The following is a 19,181-nucleotide window of genomic DNA, read 5'->3' as shown; positions in this document are numbered from 1 at the left end:
AGGCAGCTGATTGATGACTCTCTCTCATCAATGTTTCTATCTCTCTCCCTTCCTCTCTGTACAAAATCAATAAAATATTCAAAAAAAAAAAAAAAAGGCAAATATTTTTTTAAAATTTTTTAAAAAAATAATAAATAAATAAATAAATGAGCCTATGATTATTAATACAGGGCATCAAGCATTGTGTCTAGGGGCAGGGCAGGTATGCAAAGGAGTTAAATCGGCCAGGTGACACTCCGCCGAGGATGGGCTTTTCAGGAGCTGAAATGGGATCTTAATGGGAAATCTCCCAGTGCTGGCCAAATACAACAGGAAACAGAAGGTATCTCTGTTGGATTCTAAACCAGTTTCCTCACAGGGCTCAGCCCTGACATCCCCCTCATGTCCTTCTTATGTACTCGGGGAATTTCTGCTGAAAAAACCAAAGTCTCTTGTTTAGCTTTCTCAGTGTAGAGCTTTTCTGTCTTTAGATACTATTTCTGTTAGTTTATTCATGTCATTTCACCTACACATATGCAAAATATCCATGACTAGAATGGTACATAAAATTACTTAAATGGCAGTGAATTATCTGAAGTGAGGACAAAGCCACCCAATGCCATGGCCCCTCGGTGGGAAAGGCTGGGGGAGGGTAGAGAGAAGACAGATTTGAACCGCAACCCCACGTTCCTCGGTGCAGCTCCTAACCTTGCTGCCCATGCCCGAAGGCTGGAGCTGCCCATGCCCGGGACCCATCTGGTGGCTCCCCGGGCCAGCAACACTCCCCTGCCCCCGTCAGGCACAAAGCCAGGCATGTGCTCCCACAGCCCATGGCATCCATCTGGAGAGAATGAAAGGTGATTACACAACCCACAGTTGCGTGTGGTTTCAAACGACTTAATTGGGAACGAGGGAGATAAAAATAATTTTCCCTCGTAGATATTTAACAAAAGATCTCACGATTGTCTGATTTCACCGTTGCCCCGAAGGCCTTTCTATCCTCCAAGGACTGAAGCTCTAAAGAGCATATTCTCCGGCTTCTATTAATCAGGAGCCCTTTGCCTTTCCAGCAAGTTCCTCCGAGGGCCCATCCCATAATTAAAGGTAGTCCCACCAGCCCAGAGCCCACTCTGCCCCGCGCAGGGCTGGAGCTGCGCTCAGAGGTCCCCGCGGGCATGCTGGATGTAGTGCTGATGCAGCCCGGCTTCCTGGGCAAAGTCCTGCCCACACTCAGTGCAGGCAGAGGGGCCAGGCGGGAAGCGGGCCGCATGCACCCGGCGGTGCCACCTCAGAGAAGCGGCCTGCCCAAAGGTCTTGGCACAATCGGGGCAGGGGAAGATGGTCAGGGCAATGGTGGGTGCAGCCGTCGGGGAGGGCCTGGCGGCAGGACTGTGGCTGCGCTGGTGGGCGATCAGGGCCCTGGAGGAGGAAAAGGTGCGGGTGCAGGTGAAGCAGCTGAAGAGGGCCCCCTGCAGCTTCTGGGCCGCGAAGCCCGCTGGGTGTTCCCACTTCACGTGACGCTCCTGGAACTTGGAACTGGTGAAGGTGATGAGGCAGCGGGTGCACTGCAGGGCCCCCAGATGGCCTGAGGGATGTGGGGAGAGGCAGGGGGAGGCCAGCAAGAGTCTCCAGGACTTGTCCCAAGCCCCAGCATCATGCCAACGATGAACATTCAGTGCTTACTGTGTGCCAGGCTGTATGCCAGGGCTGGGCAGCAAGCAGTCCAGGCAAATTATTACTGGACCTGTTTTATGGGTAAGCAGACAGAGGCTCAGAAAAGTTAGGTAACTTGCCCACAGTCATGAGGTTAGGAAGTGAAATGGAGTTAGGGCTGGGATCCAGGGACTCTGTCCTTCCAGTACTGCCGGGTGATCAGCACAGCCTCTGGAGACGGCTGGTTCTGTTTCCAGGCAGGCACAATCGGTTCCTCATCTGGGGGCCATCACCCCATCAGTATTTACCTGATGGGGCTGTTGTAAGCAATGCATGAACGAATTTACATAAAGGGCTTAGAACACTCTACACTAGGGGTGTCGAACTCAATCAGAGAAGGGGCCAAAATCTAAAATCCAGCCTAAATCGCGGGCCGAATGGTTTACTGAACAGTCATAAACTGACAATGTCATCAACTGACAGCGGAGTGCAGTGATGACAGCGCGGTGCGGGCCACATTGCAAGGCCTGGCGGGCTGGATTTGGCCCGCGGGCCTTGTGTTTGACACATGTGCTCTACACAGTGGTTTGAATGATTACTATTAAGAAGGAGAAGAGCAGCCCACAGCCAGGAGCTGGCCTGGCACTATAGATGGGCTTTGGCATTGTCCTGTTGAATATAAACTATTTTACAGAAAACCATCAGACACGGCCACACTGACTGAATCAAGCCAGCAATGGGAGGGCGGCCACAGAGTCTGTGAAGCTGCCCCAGAGCCAGATCTGTCATAGCCCCTCTTTTTCCCCTTGCAACCACTTAAAGCGTTTGCACAGTTTTAGGTGGGGGTGGGGCGGGCAAGATCATGCCATAATTGCATCTGAACACAGACAAAACGTTAATATTGTCCAAGCCACAAACACGACCAAACACCTCCCGCCCCCGTCCTGGCTAATACGAGAGGTGACTGCTGCTTTGCCAATCACAGCTTGTGCCCTGCTTGCTCCTCTGCCTGCTAGGTAAGGTTTCTTAAGATAGCCAGCCAAAGAGTCGCCCTGATTCCTGGCACCATCCAATCCAGAGCAAAAACCCTCTTCCTTAAACTCGCCCCCAAAATCACCTACCACAAACTCCAATCCCATAAGCAGCTGGTGCCCCTGCAGTGTGTGTGCTTCCGCAGCGTAGTGAGCAATAATGACCTCGGGTGTGTTTCCGGGTCATCTCCCTTTGGCTGGAGGGCATTGACTCGGGCTGTCCTTACAAATACTTAACCTCCCTTTGCCTCGGTTCCCTCAACTGAAAGTGATAACGGATTCCATAGGCTCTGTGAGGTGGTCTGGATGGTAGTAAGCATTCAGCGGGAGCTGTTGCTATTATGTCAAACTGGCTACCTCCATGACCCTCAAGTTTTCATCTTTTCTGCCAGGAACCTACATAACACCTCTTTGTGGCGAGGAGAGGTGAGTGATGGCAGATTTTTTTTCACAGCCAGGGAGACCAGGTCCCAAGCCCCACTGCAAGTCTGCCCAGCGTTGGAACTGGGACCTTGGGGTTCCTCTCAGTCTCTGGTATCCCAGCCACATCTCCCATCCCAATCCCAAGAGGGATTTTGTCCCTCTGAATTGCATCCCATTCCTACTTGTGTGGACAGAGCAGGTGGGTACATCTGAGTGTAATAAGAGCAAAGAAGGGGAGTGGCAGTTCCTGTAGGACTAGCTCCCCAACAGGCAAGTCCCCACAGCGCCTTGGACACTGAAATGCTACAGAAATCCTTTTAGCATCAGTTCCTGCACCCCACCCTCTGGCCAGCGGTACTCACAGATGTCACCTCCTGCACTGCGGGGACTCCCCTCTTTTGACAAATCCAGCTGCTCCATGGTCTCTTCGGGAAGCGAGTCCTCCATGGTGACTAGGACCCCTCTGGTCAAGAGAGGAGCACGCATGATAGAACAGAAAATCAAAAGAGGTGGCTCGCCGAAACCGGTTTGGCTCAGTGGTAGAGCGTTGGTCTGCGGACTGAAGGGTCCCGGGTTCGATTCCGGTCAAGGGCATGTACCTTGGTTGCGGGCACATCCCCGGTAGGGGGTGTGCAGGAGGCAGCTGGTTGATGTTTCTCTCTCATCGACGTTTCTAGCTCTCTATCTCTTCCTCTCTGTAAAAAACCAATAAAATATTTAAAAAAAAAAGAGGTGGCTCATCTGTCATCAGCCCAAGCCCACGAACCCTATGACCTTTGGCTCGGAGGCTCTCCTTGCCAGCCTTTGACCCCGTGGCATACCATCTCCTTGAACTCTAATCTGATGGAGCACTCACTAGAGAAACTTCAAACCCCTTTTCCTCCTAAAGATTCTATTCCCTGGGTTTGTGACTCCCCTTAGAGCCATCCCACCTGTGTGAGACCCAAGACCTACAGCAAGCCAGCTCCCTAGACTCGGAGCGCGGACCCTGGAGCTGACACCATCCTCGGCCCCGTCTCTCCCACCATTCCTGGGGCAGGCGGTGGTACCCACGCTTTAGCCCGCCTCCTCCCGGTAGGCAGCCTTCTCCGACATCCTGAGACCGGTTCCACGCAGAGCCCCGCCTCCTCCCGCTTCCAGGTGGGCAGCCCGGGCCTCCGCTTGGCTCCCAACAGCAGGAAGGCTGCCTGGCGTGGCGCCTGTCAGTGGCCCGTCATCGCGCCGCCGCCCCCGGAGGGAAGCCGGGTGGGGCCCGCCGGGTCTCAGGGTCCCGGTGGTCTCCACGTTCTTCCGCCCGATGAGATCCTGGATGGCCACCCCGCAGGGATGCAGGCGTGCCACCCGGTCCTGAAAACAGCAGGAAGGGTCCTTCTCCGCCCTGGGGAGCGGCATGATGACGCAGCCGCCGCCCGTGCTGCCGGGATCTGTCACTGCGCAGGTGTCCGGACCTGTCACTGCGCAGGTGTGGCAGGTGTGGTAGGCGCTCCCGGCGCGCAGGCGCTCTGGCTCCTCATTGGTCACGGTTATGCGGCTGCGCGGAGGAAGCGAGCTCCTGACGCCATTCTGCGCAGGCGCCCTGGCTCCTCATTGGTCAAGGTTCTGCGGCTGCGCGGAGGGAGCGTGCTCCTGGCGCCATTCTGCGCAGGCGCCGCGAAGGGCCAGGTCCGGGAGATCACACTCCCTCGGCACCTCCTCCTAGGAGGAATGACGTCAGGTTAGAGCTCCCCGAACACGTCCGGAGGACCCCAAACCCCGGCGCTCCAGCCTCTTCGGTCCCCGGCCGTCCGACCTCTCAGCGGCGGGCCGGCCACCAGCGCCTGTGCGACAGCACCCTCCGACCGTTTGCTCGGTGGGTGATTTGGAAGGGAAGGGTGGGGGGTTAAAAATAAACGTGGCCCAGAGGGAAGAGGAGGGCTAGAGGCCGGATTTCTGAGTTTTTGAAGTAGAAGGGAAACACATCCATCAGGAGGACCGGAGAGGACTCCGGGTCCCTGGGGGTGATACCCGAGAACGGAGGAAGGGGACAGGGTGGAGGACTGAAGTCTAGGGCCAGCGTGGGATTGTCAGCCTAGAAAAGGGCCGGGCGCCCCCTGACCGCCGTCTCCCCGGGTCTTGCCTTCCAGCGATGCCTCTGCCGCGCGGTGACGTCACCGCCCTGCTCCTGGGGCCCCCGGGCGCCGGGAAGTCCGCGCTGGTGGCCGCGCTGTGCAACAAGGACGTGGACGTGGTAGAGATCCCCGACGGGCGGCCGGACCCCGGGCTCCCCAGCCTGCGAGCTGCGGGCCCGGGCCTCTTCCTGGGGGAGCTGAGTTGCCCGCCCGCCGCGCCGGGGCCCTGGGCAGCGGAGGCCAACATGCTGGTCCTGGTGCTGCCCAGCCCCGAGGACACCGACGAGCCCTTGGCCCCGGCGCTGGGGGAGGCGGCGCGGGCCGCGCTGGCCAGGGGAACCCCGCTGCTGGCTGTGCGGAACCTCCGTCCCGGGGACCCCCAGGATGAAGCCCAGGCCCGGGATCAGACAGCGGCCCTCCTGGCCAGCGCTGGGCTGGGCGCCGTGCCGCTCTACGTGCTGCAGGCGGACGGCGAAGGCGGCTGCGAGGAACTGGAGCGCCTGCGGGCGACGCTGCGGAGCCAGGCGGAGGCACTGCAGAGGTGAGCCTGGCGGTTCAGGGTGGGTTGGGGACGCTTGGTCTTTTCATGTAGACCTCACTCAGGGGTGCTCGGTAAGTCTCCCAGACCCCGCCCCCCGCAAGTTTGGGGCAAGCCTGAACGCGGAACTGCTGGGGGCCCTGTTCCCAAATCCAAGAAGCCAGGCCCCGCCCCTTAGCTCACGTTCTGTGGTCAGTGATGCTACCCTCAAGCAAGCAGCTCTGCTTACCCTCTTTTTTTTTTTTTTAAATATATTTTATTGATTTATTACAGAGAGGAAGAGAGAGGGACAGAGAGTTAGAAACATCGATGAGAGAGAAACATCGACCAGCTGCCTCCTCCACACCCCCCTACTGGGGATGTGCCCACAACCAAGGTACATGCCCTTGACCAGAATCAAACCTGGGACCTTTTAGTCCGCAGGTCGATGCTCTATCCACTGAGCCAAACCGGTTTCGGCTGCTTGACCCTCTTTTGTTAGGCCCCGCCCTGTGCTGGGGGCCTGCAGGAGGTCAGGACCCGTCACCCAGGTCCCTCCTCCTGAGTGCTCTGAGGTCACCAGCCTCTCTCCCTAAATAGAATTCCAGCAGAGGCTGGGAGCTGTCACCCACATTCCGCCCCCATGCAGAAGCATGAAGAAGGGCTCTCGCTTCCACACACGCTTGCGATCCTCACAGAGATTTTACCCGAAGGCTTGTAGTCTCAAATCTTCCTCGTCCTCCCCATCAGCATGGTTCTCAAGGGACCCCCGTTGCCCTAAAGCCACACCCTCGGTGAGCATCATTATTTCTGGGTGCCCTTGCCCACTGCCATTCTTGAATCTCCTCTCATTTTTGTGCCCACTTGCTGGCTGCCTCCTGAATGTTGTCCCCCAGCTGCCTCTGGCTTAGGGAGTGCAGCCTCTCCCCCGGTCCCGCTGCTCATGTTTTCCTTAGCCACGGCCCCCGTGAGAACGAGGAGATGAGGTTTCTCCCTGGTCTCTCCTCCCTTCCTTACGCCCAGTGTCAGGAAGGAGCCCTCTTGGTGCCCATGTGCAATAATGAATAGTGCTGAACTTTCATTTCATACAGCGCTCATTCCGTCTTTGCTCCAAGCCCTGTCTGCTTGTCTTACCCCACCCAGCACAGCCTTTTCTCTTTTTAAATATATTTTATTGATTTTTTACAGAGAGGAAGGGAGAGGGATAGAGAGTTAGAAACATCGATCAGCTGCCTCCTGCACACCTCTCACTGGGGATGTGCCCACAACCAAGGTTCATGCCCTTGACCAGAATTGAACTTGGGTTCTTTTAATCCACAGGCCGACATTCTATCCACTGAGCCAAACCGGTCAGGACCAGGACAGCTTTTTCTTAACCTTGCAGGTCCCTAGGAAAAGCCTCACCCCAAAGACTCTCTGCTGGGGGAGACAGCGGGGTCTGGTCTTCGGCCTTGTTGGAAACTTAAGCTCATTCAAGCCACCCCATCCCTTCTTTAAACCTCTTTTCCTCTTAGCCCTGGTTTCTGTTTGCTGGGACATCAACCGGCCCCTCCCTTTTCTGCTCCTTTGTCACTCAAGATTATTCCGAAAGTTCCACATTCATCTTCCTGGCCCAGTCCTGTCCCCGTAGCCTGCCGGAAACCAATCATTGTCTCACCAATAGAAAGAGGCTGGTCAACCTTGAAGCTCTGAAAGGTCAGAGCCAACCACTCCCTATCTAATTGAGACAATGGTAACTGAGGCAACTTCCCCATCTTGTAATCATGTAAATCCGTACTGATATGATAATCTGCTTATTACCTGCCTGAGGGCTATGGGTGTTTCCCAAAGCTGCTTAAGGGTACTGGGTGTATCCCATAGCAGCCTCAATAAAAGGGATAGCCAGGCCTGAGCCTGGGGAGTCTTCCCACTGGAGGTTGACCCCGCCTGGCCCCCCATTTGCCCCAAATTAACTCTTCTAGTTTCTCTTCATTTTAGTGTGTGGCCGCCTCCAGAAACCAGACCCTGAGTGGGCCTAGTCATGCGGGGCGTGTTAAGGGTTCCCACACTAGCCCAGCTCTCTGGGGCTTTCATCCCTTTTCTGCCTTTCACCCTATGCCTCCCTGTCCCCACAGGCTCCTGCCACCGGCTCAGGACGGCTTCGAGGTGCTGGGAGCAGCGGAGCTGGAGGCTGTCCGCGAGGCCTTCGAGAAGGGTGGCCTGGAGGCGGCGCTCTCCTGGGTCCGGGCTGGCCTGGAGCGGCTGGGCAGCGCCCGGCTGGACCTGGCCATAGCCGGCGCCGCCGACACGGGCTTCGTGCTGGACATGCTGCTTGGGCTGGACACGGGGGACCCCGGTGCCGTGCCTGCTTCGGCGCCCACCGGGCCCACACCCTACCCCGCCCCGGAGCGCCCCAATGTGGTGCTCTGGACCGTCCCTCTGGGCTCCGAGACTACTGCTGCCGCCCCCCACCCAGCCCACTACGACGCCCTCATCCTGGTCACCCCCGGAGCCCCCACCGAGGAGGACTGGGCCCAGGTCCGGCCCTTGGTGCTGCCGGACGCCCCGCTGGTCTGTGTGCGAATAGATGGCGAGGGCGAGGATCCGGAGTCTCTGGAGGAAGAGGAGAAGGCCGAGAAGCCCAGCAGGGAGGAGAGCTTAGAGAAGGAGGCACGCAGCGAGGGAAGGGACCAACGTGGCCCTGGATCGCAGAAAGCAGGCGAGGGGGAAGGTTCGGGGAAAGCAGGCGGTGAGAGTTTGCAGCAGGTCGGCGGCACCGCGAAGCAGTCGGGCGGTGGGGACTCTGAGCCCGCGGCTGCCTGGAGCCCTGAGCTCCAGGACGACACGTGGGAGGTGCTGGAGGAGGCACTGCCGCCCGTGTTCCCGCTGCGGAGGGGCGGGCTGCCCGGGCTCTGCGAGTGGCTGCAGCGTGCGCTCCCCGCGGCCCAGGCGGGCGCGCTGCTGCTGGCGCTGCCCCCCACGTCCCCGCGCGCGGCCCGAACCAAGGCGGCGGCGCTGCGGGCCGGGGCCTGGCGGCCGGCGCTGCTGGCCAGCCTGGCGGCGGCGGCGGCACCGGTGCCCGGACTTGGCTGGGCCTGTGACGTGGCGCTTCTGCGCGGTCAGCTGGCAGAGTGGCGGCGGGCGCTGGGGCTCGAACCCGCAGCCCTGGCTCGGCGCGAGCGCACGCTGGGCTTGGCTCCCGGGGAGCTGGCCAAGCGGACGCACTTCCCTGGCCCCGTGACGCGCGCCGAAGTGGAGGCGAGGCTGGGCGCGTGGGCCGGCGAGGGCACCGCAGGCGGCGCGGCGCTGGGGGCGCTCTCCTTCCTGTGGCCGGCAGGGGGCGCAGCGGCCACGGGCGGCCTGGGCTACCGCGCGGCCCACGGCGTCCTGCTGCAGGCGCTGGACGAGATGCTGGCTGATGCGGAGGCGGTGCTGGCACCCCACGCTCCTGCTCAGTGAGGGGGGCATGAAGGCCGGGGCCACCAGGGTGCTCCGCCAGGGGCTGAGGACTCCAAGTCCGGTTTAGAGGAAGGGGTTTGGGGGGTCCAGACTCTGGCCTGGGATGCCTGGGCCTCAGGTAACAGAGCAAGTATGTCGCCAGTCCGAATCCTGGGTGCTTGAGGGGGGTGAGACTGGCTGTTGGTTGGGTTATGTGGCTTCTAGTCACCCGGATTCCTAGATCTCGAAGGGGAATGGAATCGGGGCGTCAGGACTCCTGCTTTCTCTGGGCATCCTGGGGCAGGACCCCTGGACCTGTGTCCTGAAGGGAGTAGATCCTGCATGTACGGGGCATCTAGTCCAGGGGGCGGTGGCGTGGAAGCCCTGATTCCTGGTGAGGGACTCGTCCCTCGTATCGGGGGCTCCAGGGTGGGGGAAGGGATCTGGGTACTCCAGGGGCTTCTACGGCACAAAGGGATGTAGGGCGTAGGCTTTCTGGGGGAAGGATGTAGTGGGCTTTGAATTTTCATGGGGGAGGGCAGACTCCTGGCTCCCAAGAGGGACCTCGGTTCCTGACTCCTGATGGTGGGAGGTCTGCGTCTAGAGGAGGGAGCAGGGTGTGTGACAGCCAGAAGCCCTCCACTCTCGGGGAGGAGAGGGATGTTCAGTATTTGCTCCTGGGGAAGGGGGAGGACAGCCGCACAAAAATGAGGGGCGGAGGTAAGGGGCCTGGTGGCCTCTGGGGGTGGCTTTCTGGCAGGAACCCGTACCTCAGAGGTATCTCCTGCAAATCCCCTGGAAACGGCCCTCTCTGTGACTGACTGGGGAGGGGTAAGACCGCCCCATTTCACAGGTGCTGAGTGACGGGAGCTCTCTGGGGTCTGCTCCTCTGTCCCGCTCTCCTTTAGTGGCTTCTGATTTTGGACTTGTTTCTGCTGTTAAACCTGAAACCTTCTGGTCTTGGCATTTTTGTACATCTGCCTTTTTGGAGAAGCTGCTGTGCTGTTACACTAATCAAACGTTTCTGTGTGGGCTCCCTGGTGTACACGGGGAGTGCCGCAGTGAGCACGGGACCCAGAAAACCACTGGGCAGGTGTCACAACCTGTGGGGATGGGCCCCGAGTGAGGCAGAGGCAGAAGCCATATGCCTGCGATGTTGTAGGCTGCACCTACACGTAGAGGTGCAGCCGCAGATCATAGAATTCTTGTGTCAAAAACAGCAAGTGGGGGACGGGGCAGCAAGGAGGAGCTGAGAGGCCGTCCAGTAGACTTCTGTGCTGGCTGGGGAGAGCAGAGCTCAGAGGGTAGATTCCAGGCCCCACCACACACACAGGCTCTGTGTGGCCTGGCCCTGCCTTTGCTCACTCTCTGCCTCACCCCATCCCCCAGCCAGCTTGCTAGATCTTTCCTCCAATGTCTGAGTGGGCCATCGGACCTTGGAACTTGTGCATTCTGCCTAAAATTTCCATGAGCGGCTCCTTCTGTCAATCAGGTCTCAGCTCAGATGTCCCCTCAGAGACCTTCCCTGACCTACTGAAGTAGCACACACACACACACCCCAATACTGATCTCAACTGGTTTCCTTGTAGTAATTATTACTGTAGACAATTATTTATTTACCTGTTATTAGCTATTATCCCCTTGTCTGTCTTGTTCTATGCTGTACCTGCAGCACCCAGAAGAGTGCTTGACACACAGTAGGTGCTTAGTAAATATTTATTACTTTAATTTATTAGAACTAGGACTGGAAATGTAGATTGTCAGTCTCTTGCCACAAGACAGGGAACAGGATTGAGATGAGGAGAAAAAGTGCCCGTCTGAGGGCAGGGGACCTGGGGAGCAAGCACAGCTTTGCCACCATCACCCCGGGTGGCTTGGACCAGTGCCTTATTTCCTCCTCTGTGGAATGGAAGTGCTGGATGACAACCATCACTCCCGAGACCCCATTTCCTCTGACAGCTGGAGGCAAGGCTACCTGATCGGAGGGGCAGGTGCTGGAGGGCTGGCTCCCCGTCTGCAGCTTGCACTCCCACCGCTGGCACAATTCATCCCATTCGAGTTGAGATGGTGAAGATGGGAAAAGCATTTGGCTCTACACGAAATGGCTCCAGGCATTGTCAAAGCTCTGTCTTAGGGGGATACAATTCTACTATAGCTCTAGGATTGGACAGTCTGCTGAGTTTGGGAGTGACCTGGTGCAAGTCACTCAGCAAATGGTGTCTACCTTACTGGGTATTGTGAGAATTCAGTGTCTATGTAAGTGCATGCATTCTCTCTAACATGTCAACATACTGCAGCTCCCCTCTGCCCCCGAAAAGCCAGGCACACTGGGAGCTCAAGGGGTAGTCTGGTTGTCCTTGTCCACATGCCCTCAGCCCCAGGCAACACCAAGATGACTATTCTGGTTACTTTTGCTCACAGAGTGCCCTGGTTTTCTGTCATTTTGACACCATCTCTGATTTGGTCCTGTCTGACATCTCTGCTCTCTGCTCCAAATTCCCTTTGCCCTTATGCCAATGGGGATCATGCCAGAGATCATACCTGAGAAGGCAGGACCCAGTGTTGTTTGCGTGTGCCTGTTGGCGAGTGCTGGTGTGTTCCTGTATATAACTGTATGTTGGTGGTACTCTCCAGTGGCACAACTACCTTCTGGAGTGGTTGCCTTTTAAATCATGACTTTTGGTGGCATTTGACTTTTAGACTTTGTGGAGGCATAGGTTGCCAGTGCGTTATCTGTCTGTGGGCATCCAGCGGAAGAGACTGCGTCTCCCTGTGGACAGATCACTGGCTGCCATGGGGTGTGTCTACGTGGCACCTTCAGCCTGGAAGACCCTCAGAGGCAAGAATTCGGGAAATGCACAATGAATCTCGGTGTTGCCATCCGCCAGAAACAGAATAAGCACAGAGTACTGAGCATTCATCCCATCTCGGCACCTTTGCTGAGTTTCCTGCATTTCTGGATAACGATGGAAGGACTGAGTCCATTGGGTGGAGAACCATCACAGGGTGAACGGAGGGTGTGGCTGGCCTGTGGTGCTCTTTGGAGGAGTGAATAAAGCCAAGTAGAAATGCCTTTCCGTGTCTGTTCTTTTGGGATTGGAGCTGGAGCTGGAAGACTTGTGGGTCTCAGGGAGGATGGAGCCAAGGCTGGGGACTCCTGGGCCCCCCAAGGGGAAGACAGTGGGGGTTCTGTCCAGGAAAGCTTCCCTTCGGCTGGAATCAAGAGACTATCTGGCCCGGCCAGCATGGCTCAGTGCTGACCATCGACCTATGAACCAGGAGGTCACGGTTCCATTCCCAGTCAGGTTAGGGCACCTGCCTGGGCTGCAGGCTCGATCCCCAGTGTGGAACCTGCAGGATGCAGCAATCAATGATTCTCTCTTATCATTGGTGTTTCTATCTTTCTCACATTTCCCATCCTCTCTGAAATCAATAATTTATTTTTAATAAGAGAGGGACTATCTATCTGAGTTTTGCCTCCCTGGGGTTGGGGTGAGCCAGTGACTGTTTTGACCTTGGGCCCTGTGATGGTGAAGCATCTTACATCGAACCTGCCTGGTCCATAATGCCTCCAATTTGTTCAGCCTCTCTAGCCATGCCCTTGGATAGTCCCTTATTCTGACTCCAGACCTGGCCACATGACAACAGGAAACATGATATGGGCAGAGGCTTGGGAAGTGAAACAGGAAACCCCGGATAATCTGCTGGGTCATCAGAGTTGTGGCCCAGTCAGCCGTGACACCCCAATCCACAGCTTGAGAACCCTCCGAAACGGAGCTGCCTAGCTGACAGCAAATGAACCCAGCAGGGACCAGATGAAGAACCACCAACTGACCCCAGATCATAAGCAAAGTAAAAGGTGATTGTTCTACGCCACTGACCTTTAGATTAGTCTGTTACATAGTAAAAGATAGCTGATACAGGCTTGTTCCTCCTCTGTGATGTCTCTCCTCCCTCAACATGACCAATTAAATAAAATCTCAAGCTCTGCCACTTTTTACCTGTGTGAACTCCAATGTGACATCTCTTCTGACCCTCAAATTCTTTTCCTGGAAACAGCAATGAGAAGAGTGGTGCCTATCACATGACGCTGTGACCTCGAGAAAGTGCCCCTAAGAGGCCACAGTGCCATTGATGCTGTCCATGAAACATGTCCACATCACAGGACAGGGCTGCACCCCGGGCCCCGTGGGGTTTGGTGGGGCCGTGTGACCAGCTCCATCTGAAGAGTTGCGTCAAGTCCCTTTCTGAGTCACAGCATTTAATCGCTCACGTGAGACTTCCCTGCGCACAGAAATGGGCAGTGTTCACGTCCATGGCTGCCTTAGGATGATAAGCAGGACAGCGTGGATGGTGCCAAGCACAACACGTAGGTGAAGGAAGAATCAGACTTCTGTGAGCGGGTGCTTGTTCAACAAATATAATACCATTCCTCCCCCTCCCGCCGGAGGGGAGGATCCGTCCCCGCTCCCCGCATGTTGGCTTGGACCGCTTGCTTTACTTCACTCGGCGAAATGCTAGCAGGCCTGACCTCGGCAGGGGCTTTCCGTGCACTTGGCTTTTGTGCTCCTGGGACCTGCCAGGGAGCCGCTGGTCCCAGCGGTCTGTGAAACCCCAAAGAGGAGAACTTGGATCCTCCCAGAACGAGAGCCAAGTCAGCCAGGGCATGACCAGGAGCCGGCAGAGCCACCTCGGCCGGCCTCCCACGAGCCCTTGAGAAAAAAGATTGCTTATTGTTGTGTCTGTCTTCAGATGCGTTGTTACACAGCTTGCCTGCACATGCCTTGGCAACTTTGTTGTTTTAAACCCCTGAGATTAGGGACTTCCTTGTTGCTGTAGCATCATCTAGTCTGTCCTGATGAGGACGATGCTTAGCACCTGCAGGCGAAGGCCGTTCAGTAAGTGGCAGCCTTTATGATGATTACCACTTAGGCACAGTGTCTCCAGAAGCAGCACTGCCTTCGAGGTGCTGGGCACTGCACTATGTGCTCTCTTATTTTTTATTATTATTATTATTATTATTATTATTATTATTTCACTTTTACAACAACTCTATGAGGTTATAACTATTGATATCTACATTTTGCCGACATGAAAACAGGCAAAAAGAGGGCAAATTCACTCAGGAGAAGTGGTCAGGACTCTGACCCTCCCTAGGGGTTGACCCAAGGCAAATGACACCCTAACCTGTGCCTCGGTTTGTTGATCTGTAAAGTGGGGGTAATAATACCAATGGTGGAGTTGCCGTGATTATGAGAAGTACAGCATGGGAGACATTGAGCACAGGATCCCAGCATGGAGTAACCCCTTCATAAAAGTAGGGTTCCCCCCCCCTCTACGACACACCTCCCTCCAATGCATCAAAGACTTGGGCTCGCTTGACCGGAAACCGGTTTGGCTCAGTGGATAGAGCGTCGGCCTGCGGACTGAAAGGTCCCAGATTCGATTCCGGTCAAGGGCATGTACCTTGGTTGCGGGCACATCCCCAATGGGGGAGGGGGGTTGCAGGAGGCGGCTGATCGATGTTTCTCTCTCGTCGATGTTTCTAACTCTCTATCCCTCTCCCTTTCTTTCTGTAAAAAAATCATTTATTTATATATATATATATATATATATATATATATATATATATTTAAAAATAAAGACTCAGGCTTGCTCAGTCAATCTGTTTAATTATAGGCACGCGGGGAGCTGCAGGCGGAGACAAGTGGGGACCTCAGGCCACACATTCCTCGGACCCTCACTCGCCCCTGCCGCGGAGCTGCGGGGCCGGGAGGCAGTCTGCCCGGCGGAGGAAGTAGAGATAGGAGGCTGAGGGCACCTCGGCGCCAGGCTTGGTGTTGCAGGCGCTCTCCGTGGCGCAGCCTCGCGTGGCAAACCTGGTGTTGATGATGCCTGGGAGGGAGGTTTCAGCATGGAGTCAGGGCCCCCAACCGCTCCCTCCTCAGGACCTAGACATCGTGGGCCTGCCACCTCCTCACCCAGGTCTCTGGGGCCACCATCTCCCCTAGAACCTGGAGGCACTGGCTCCCTCCAGTTCTGGGTAAGGTGACCAGACGTCCGGCTTTGGGCGGGATAGGCCCGATTTTTAACAATTTGTCCCACCCAAATCTTTCCAAAAATCGGGACGTCTGGTCACCTTAGTTCTGGGGCCCCTATGCCCCCCTCCTTCCGAGATCCAGGTGCCTGCCCCTCACCAGCCTGCACTCTGCCAGCGAAGTAGATGCAGTGGGTTTCCTGGCCCACACAGCGGGCGGCCTGGGTGCCCGGGCACGTCTCCTGGAAGGGCACCACGCAGGCGGGACACTGGAGGCCGTTCTCCGTACGGTTGTTCTCGGGAGCTGGGAGGAGGGGGGAGCACAAGGTACAAAGAGACGTTTAGGGAGCCCCCGCGCCCACCCCCCCGCCCCCCAATCTCACAAAAACCCCGAGGCACAGCGGTTATGGACCCTGCGTTTGCAGGAGCAGAAGCAGGCTCTCCAGGAAGGTGCTTGCCCAGGGTTCCAGTGCACGGGTGAGCGGAGGGCGCGGGCACACACACCGGCTCCTGGGGCAGGCCGGAAGAGACTCACGGGGCAGGGCTGAGCTGGCACTTACGGGGCACCGAGCCGCTATTGCAGCCGTCACTCTGGCAGCAGTGCGTGTTGGTCACCATGTAGTCCTTGGGGCCCATGGTGGTGGACACGAACCCCGAGTAGCAGTCGCTGAACTTCATGCAGGCCTTGTAGCTGTTCACCGAGTGGTGGCCCTCTGAGGGAGGGGTGGGAGGGGGAGGGGTTGGGTAGTGTTGACCCCTGCCTGGGGCCTCTCCCAACCAACCCCACGGCTTCCCCACCCCGTGACTGTCTGGGATGGTCTTTTCCAGCCCCCCGAAAGCCATACCCCCTTCTCTATCGGGGTGCAGTCTGGAGTGGTTTATTAGGGAGCTCTCCTCACCCCCACCTCATCACCATAGCCCCTAGCCGGCCTTTGGTGGCCACTGGCTGTTCCCCATTGCCAAGCCCAGGTCTGCCTAACAAGGTCCTTCTCACTCCCCCACACCCCCTGCCATGGCCACCGCCTCGAGGTCCTGTGGATGGTGCTTTCCCCGGTCATCTGTGCCCGCATGAGATGCTCTCTTCCCGCCTTCACTTTCAACAAACCGTGGGGTGCCGGCCCCCACACCGCAGCCCGGAAACATCCACAGCCCCCTCTGAGCGGTGTCCTCCCCGGACCTCCAGCTGAGGCCTCTGGCCACCTGCATTGGCCACCCCCAGGCCAGGCCTCAGGTGGTCCCCTCCAGGCCCCACCGCCTTCCCCCGCCCCACATGTGGTCTCTTCCAGCCCAGTCCAAAGGGTGGCTTTCCCCTCAGCCTCCTCTCCCACCCCTCCACCCCAGGTCTGTCGCTCCTTCCCATAGGGGGTGGTCGGTGTCTCTTCAAGCCTTTCAGGTCCTCCCCCACCTGCCAATGCGGACATGGTCAGGGGAGCAGCCTGCCACCCTCTATGCCCCCTTCCTTACACGCCCCTCCTTCCATACACGCTGGGATGGTTCCTTCCTACACTCAAGGTGGCCCTCCACCTGCTGTCACAGCCTTCATTCCCACACCACGCCCCATATCCCCCCCCCCCACAACCCTCCGTGGTCCCTTCCATTGCTCCCCATCTCCCCCTTCCTTTCTCGGGTCTGGCTGGTCCTTTCATTGAAGTCATCCCCTCCCTCCTCTCCCCTTCTACTCAGTAGCCTCCCTCCTGCCCCTTCTCTCCATCGCCCTCTCCCTGCTCCCGTCTGCTGTGGTTCCTTTTATTTCTCTCCTCCTACCCTAATATCACCTCCCCTCCTCCTGCACGGAGCGGTCTCTTCCAGCCCGCAGGACCCCCATGATCGCTGGGGTAGTCTGTCCCTCCCTCCCTCTTCCCAAACCCCCAGCCTCTTCCTTCTCATGACCCCCCCCTCCCAATTAAGTTCTTCCCCGCTCCCCCGCTCTGCTCCCCGCGTCCTTTCCTCATCCCGTCCTGCCTGAGAAAGCCCCCCTCCCCCCATCTTCTCTCTTGGAAAGGCTCATTTCCGGAAAACCCTGACAGCAATGGTTTCCATCACTCCCCTGCATCCCTGTATCCATCCCCCTCTGCACAGTCCTGCCCTCCCCCCACCACCGCCCGTGCCGGTCCCTCCCCTGCAACCGCCTCCCCGGGTTTGACGCCAGGGCTCCTACTGGTGCTCGACTCGCCCACGATGGCCACGCAGGCGTCCTTGCCGGCCTCGCAGGTCTTCATCCTCCCGCTGCACGTGGTCCCGGAGCCCCTGCACACCTCGCAGCTCAGCGGGCAGCCTGCGGGGCAGAGGGCCGGCTGTGGTCCGGGCTGCGGGGGCAGGGGCCGCGGGGATGCGCGGGGCGGGGGGACAGGGGCGGCTGTGGGGTGTGAGGGAAGGGGGGCGGCTCCCTGCTCCTGGGCGGGGCGCTGACCGCTGTCCAGGGAGCTGTCCAGCGCTCTGCCAGGGACGCGCTGGGGATGCCCGCAAAGCTGCTTCCCGAGGCGGGAAGCGACTCCACCACGGAGCCTGTTTTCCTAATTACAAGGCAGGGGACTCGGGACGCTGGGTCCTCTAGAAAGCTCAGGGCCGGGGAGCGGGCCCGGAGGAGGTTTCCATGGGTTTTTGTGATGCTTCAGGCCCAGCTGGTTCCTGGATGTAGGACCCGCCTTCTCGTGGGAACCAGGTGCAGGTCTGTGGACAGTACAAGCTCCGGGAGGGGGACCTGAATCTGAGGTCTGCATCCCAGTTCCAGAAGGGAGAGCGCGGACCAGGAGGGCTGAGGGCACGGCCTCCTGGACCCCGAGAGAGGAGGCAGCCTGGGGCCCAGAGCCCGGGACCCGGGGAAGGTGGGGCTTGCCTGCACTCCTGCCTCTGAGGGAGGAGAGGCTGGGGGCTTGATCTCCCTAGAGTCCAAGAAAAAAAGCTAATGTCTACCTCTCTCCCCAGTTTTTTAAAAAAATATATCTTGTTGATTTTTTTTACAGAGAGGAAGAGTTAGAAACATCAATCAGCTGCCTCCTGCACACACCCTACTGGGGATCTCCCTGCAACACAGGTGCATGCCCTTGACCTGAATCGAACCCGGGACCTTTCAGTCCGCAGGCTGACACTCTATCCACTGAGCCAAACGGTTAGGGCTCTCCTCCCCCCCGTTTTTAAAAATGTCCCTTCTTAATCATGCTCTCATGTGATTTTCTAGAGTTTAAATGTCTCATTTTGAGGACCCCCCACCCCCTAACTCCTGAGGACGGAGGATTCAGCCCACCCTGTCCCCTCCTTCCTCAGAGATCCAATCCAAGCGCCTTTGAGCTTTTCCTGTCTCGGCCCCCAGCCTTTCTCTTCCCTTAGCGTCTGCCTTCAGCATGACCTGAGTTCCCAGGACACCTGCTCTTTCCCTCGGAGAGACCTCGCTGACTGCTCTCTCCTGAGGACACCAGGAGGCCGAGCCTCCGGTCACTTACCGAGACCCAGCAGGGTGCCGAGCAGGGTGAGGGCCAGCAGGAAGGTGCTCGGTGTCAGGGACGGCCTCATGGTGTGTGAGCCGGCAGCCCCAGGTTCCCAGTACTTATAGGCAGCTGAGGAGGGGCGGGTCCGCACCCACCTTCCCCCTGGGGCGAGCAAGAGCTGAGGTAAGATCTCAGGGCAGGCCTCTGCGGCTCTGGGTTGGGGAGGTGGGACCAGAATCCAAAAGCAACATGGGCATCTTGTGCCCAGGCCCCTCCTCCACAGGGACCCCAGGAGCCTGGGCTTCCAGCCCCTTCTATCAGGACTCAGAGGGGCACTTTCCTGTTTTCTCACTCCCCGCAGTCCCCTCTCCCCTAGTTTTTTTTCCCTCTAGCCCAAAGCCCAAGGTCAAAATCAGGGTCACTTGATTCCCTGTAGGTGTAGGGCAGCTACAAGGTCTGAGAACCCCTCTCTCTTCTCTCTCATCTCAAGGAGGCACCCTGCGTGGGTGGGGCCCTACCTGGGAGCGCCGAGCACGTCCAGACTCGCTCTGCGGGGGCACGGGAGCCTGGTCTCCCTTCCCTTCTTCGTGG

At 57.8% G+C, this 19,181-nt stretch overlaps 3 protein-coding genes across 6 annotated transcripts; 1 reads left to right on the top strand and 2 right to left on the bottom strand.

Moving 5' to 3' along the window:
- Positions 1-262: 262 nt before the first annotated feature.
- Positions 263-4,414, bottom strand: ZNF576 (zinc finger protein 576). 3 transcript variants are annotated; one of them, XM_084860789.1, is made up of 3 exons: positions 4,041-4,414; positions 3,449-3,549; positions 263-1,564 (listed from the first exon to the last, which is right to left on the bottom strand). In XM_084860789.1, exons 2-3 carry the CDS (start codon positions 3,531-3,533, stop codon positions 1,137-1,139), a joined length of 513 nt encoding a protein of 170 aa, XP_084716915.1. In that variant the 5' UTR covers positions 3,534-3,549; positions 4,041-4,414; the 3' UTR covers positions 263-1,136. The 3 variants fall into 3 exon arrangements, with proteins under 3 accessions (XP_084716915.1, XP_084716916.1, XP_084716914.1); XM_084860790.1 differs by having other exon boundaries at positions 4,140-4,414; XM_084860788.1 differs by lacking the exon at positions 4,041-4,414 and having other exon boundaries at positions 3,449-3,807.
- A 263-nt stretch (positions 4,415-4,677) lies between these two features.
- Positions 4,678-12,201, top strand: IRGQ (immunity related GTPase Q). 2 transcript variants are annotated; one of them, XM_084860728.1, is made up of 3 exons: positions 4,678-4,800; positions 5,210-5,735; positions 7,826-12,201. In XM_084860728.1, exons 1-3 carry the CDS (start codon positions 4,791-4,793, stop codon positions 9,147-9,149), a joined length of 1,860 nt encoding a protein of 619 aa, XP_084716854.1. In that variant the 5' UTR covers positions 4,678-4,790; the 3' UTR covers positions 9,150-12,201. The 2 variants fall into 2 exon arrangements, with proteins under 2 accessions (XP_084716854.1, XP_084716855.1); XM_084860729.1 differs by having other exon boundaries at positions 4,775-4,935.
- A 2,580-nt stretch (positions 12,202-14,781) lies between these two features.
- Positions 14,782-18,806, bottom strand: PINLYP (phospholipase A2 inhibitor and LY6/PLAUR domain containing). The gene is made up of 5 exons (XM_084905013.1): positions 18,606-18,806; positions 17,324-17,440; positions 15,726-15,878; positions 15,326-15,469; positions 14,782-15,023 (listed from the first exon to the last, which is right to left on the bottom strand). The coding sequence occupies exons 1-5, from the start codon at positions 18,673-18,675 to the stop codon at positions 14,869-14,871; spliced, it is 639 nt and encodes a 212-aa protein (XP_084761139.1). The 5' UTR covers positions 18,676-18,806; the 3' UTR covers positions 14,782-14,868.
- Positions 18,807-19,181: the final 375 nt, after the last annotated feature.

Source organism: Pipistrellus hanaki (assembly GCF_964339955.1).
Source record: "Pipistrellus hanaki genome assembly, chromosome: 15".
NCBI classification, from domain to species: Eukaryota; Metazoa; Chordata; class Mammalia; order Chiroptera; family Vespertilionidae; genus Pipistrellus; species Pipistrellus hanaki.
Note: the sequence above shows the minus strand (reverse complement) of the source record. Positions and strands in the feature narration are given on the sequence as shown.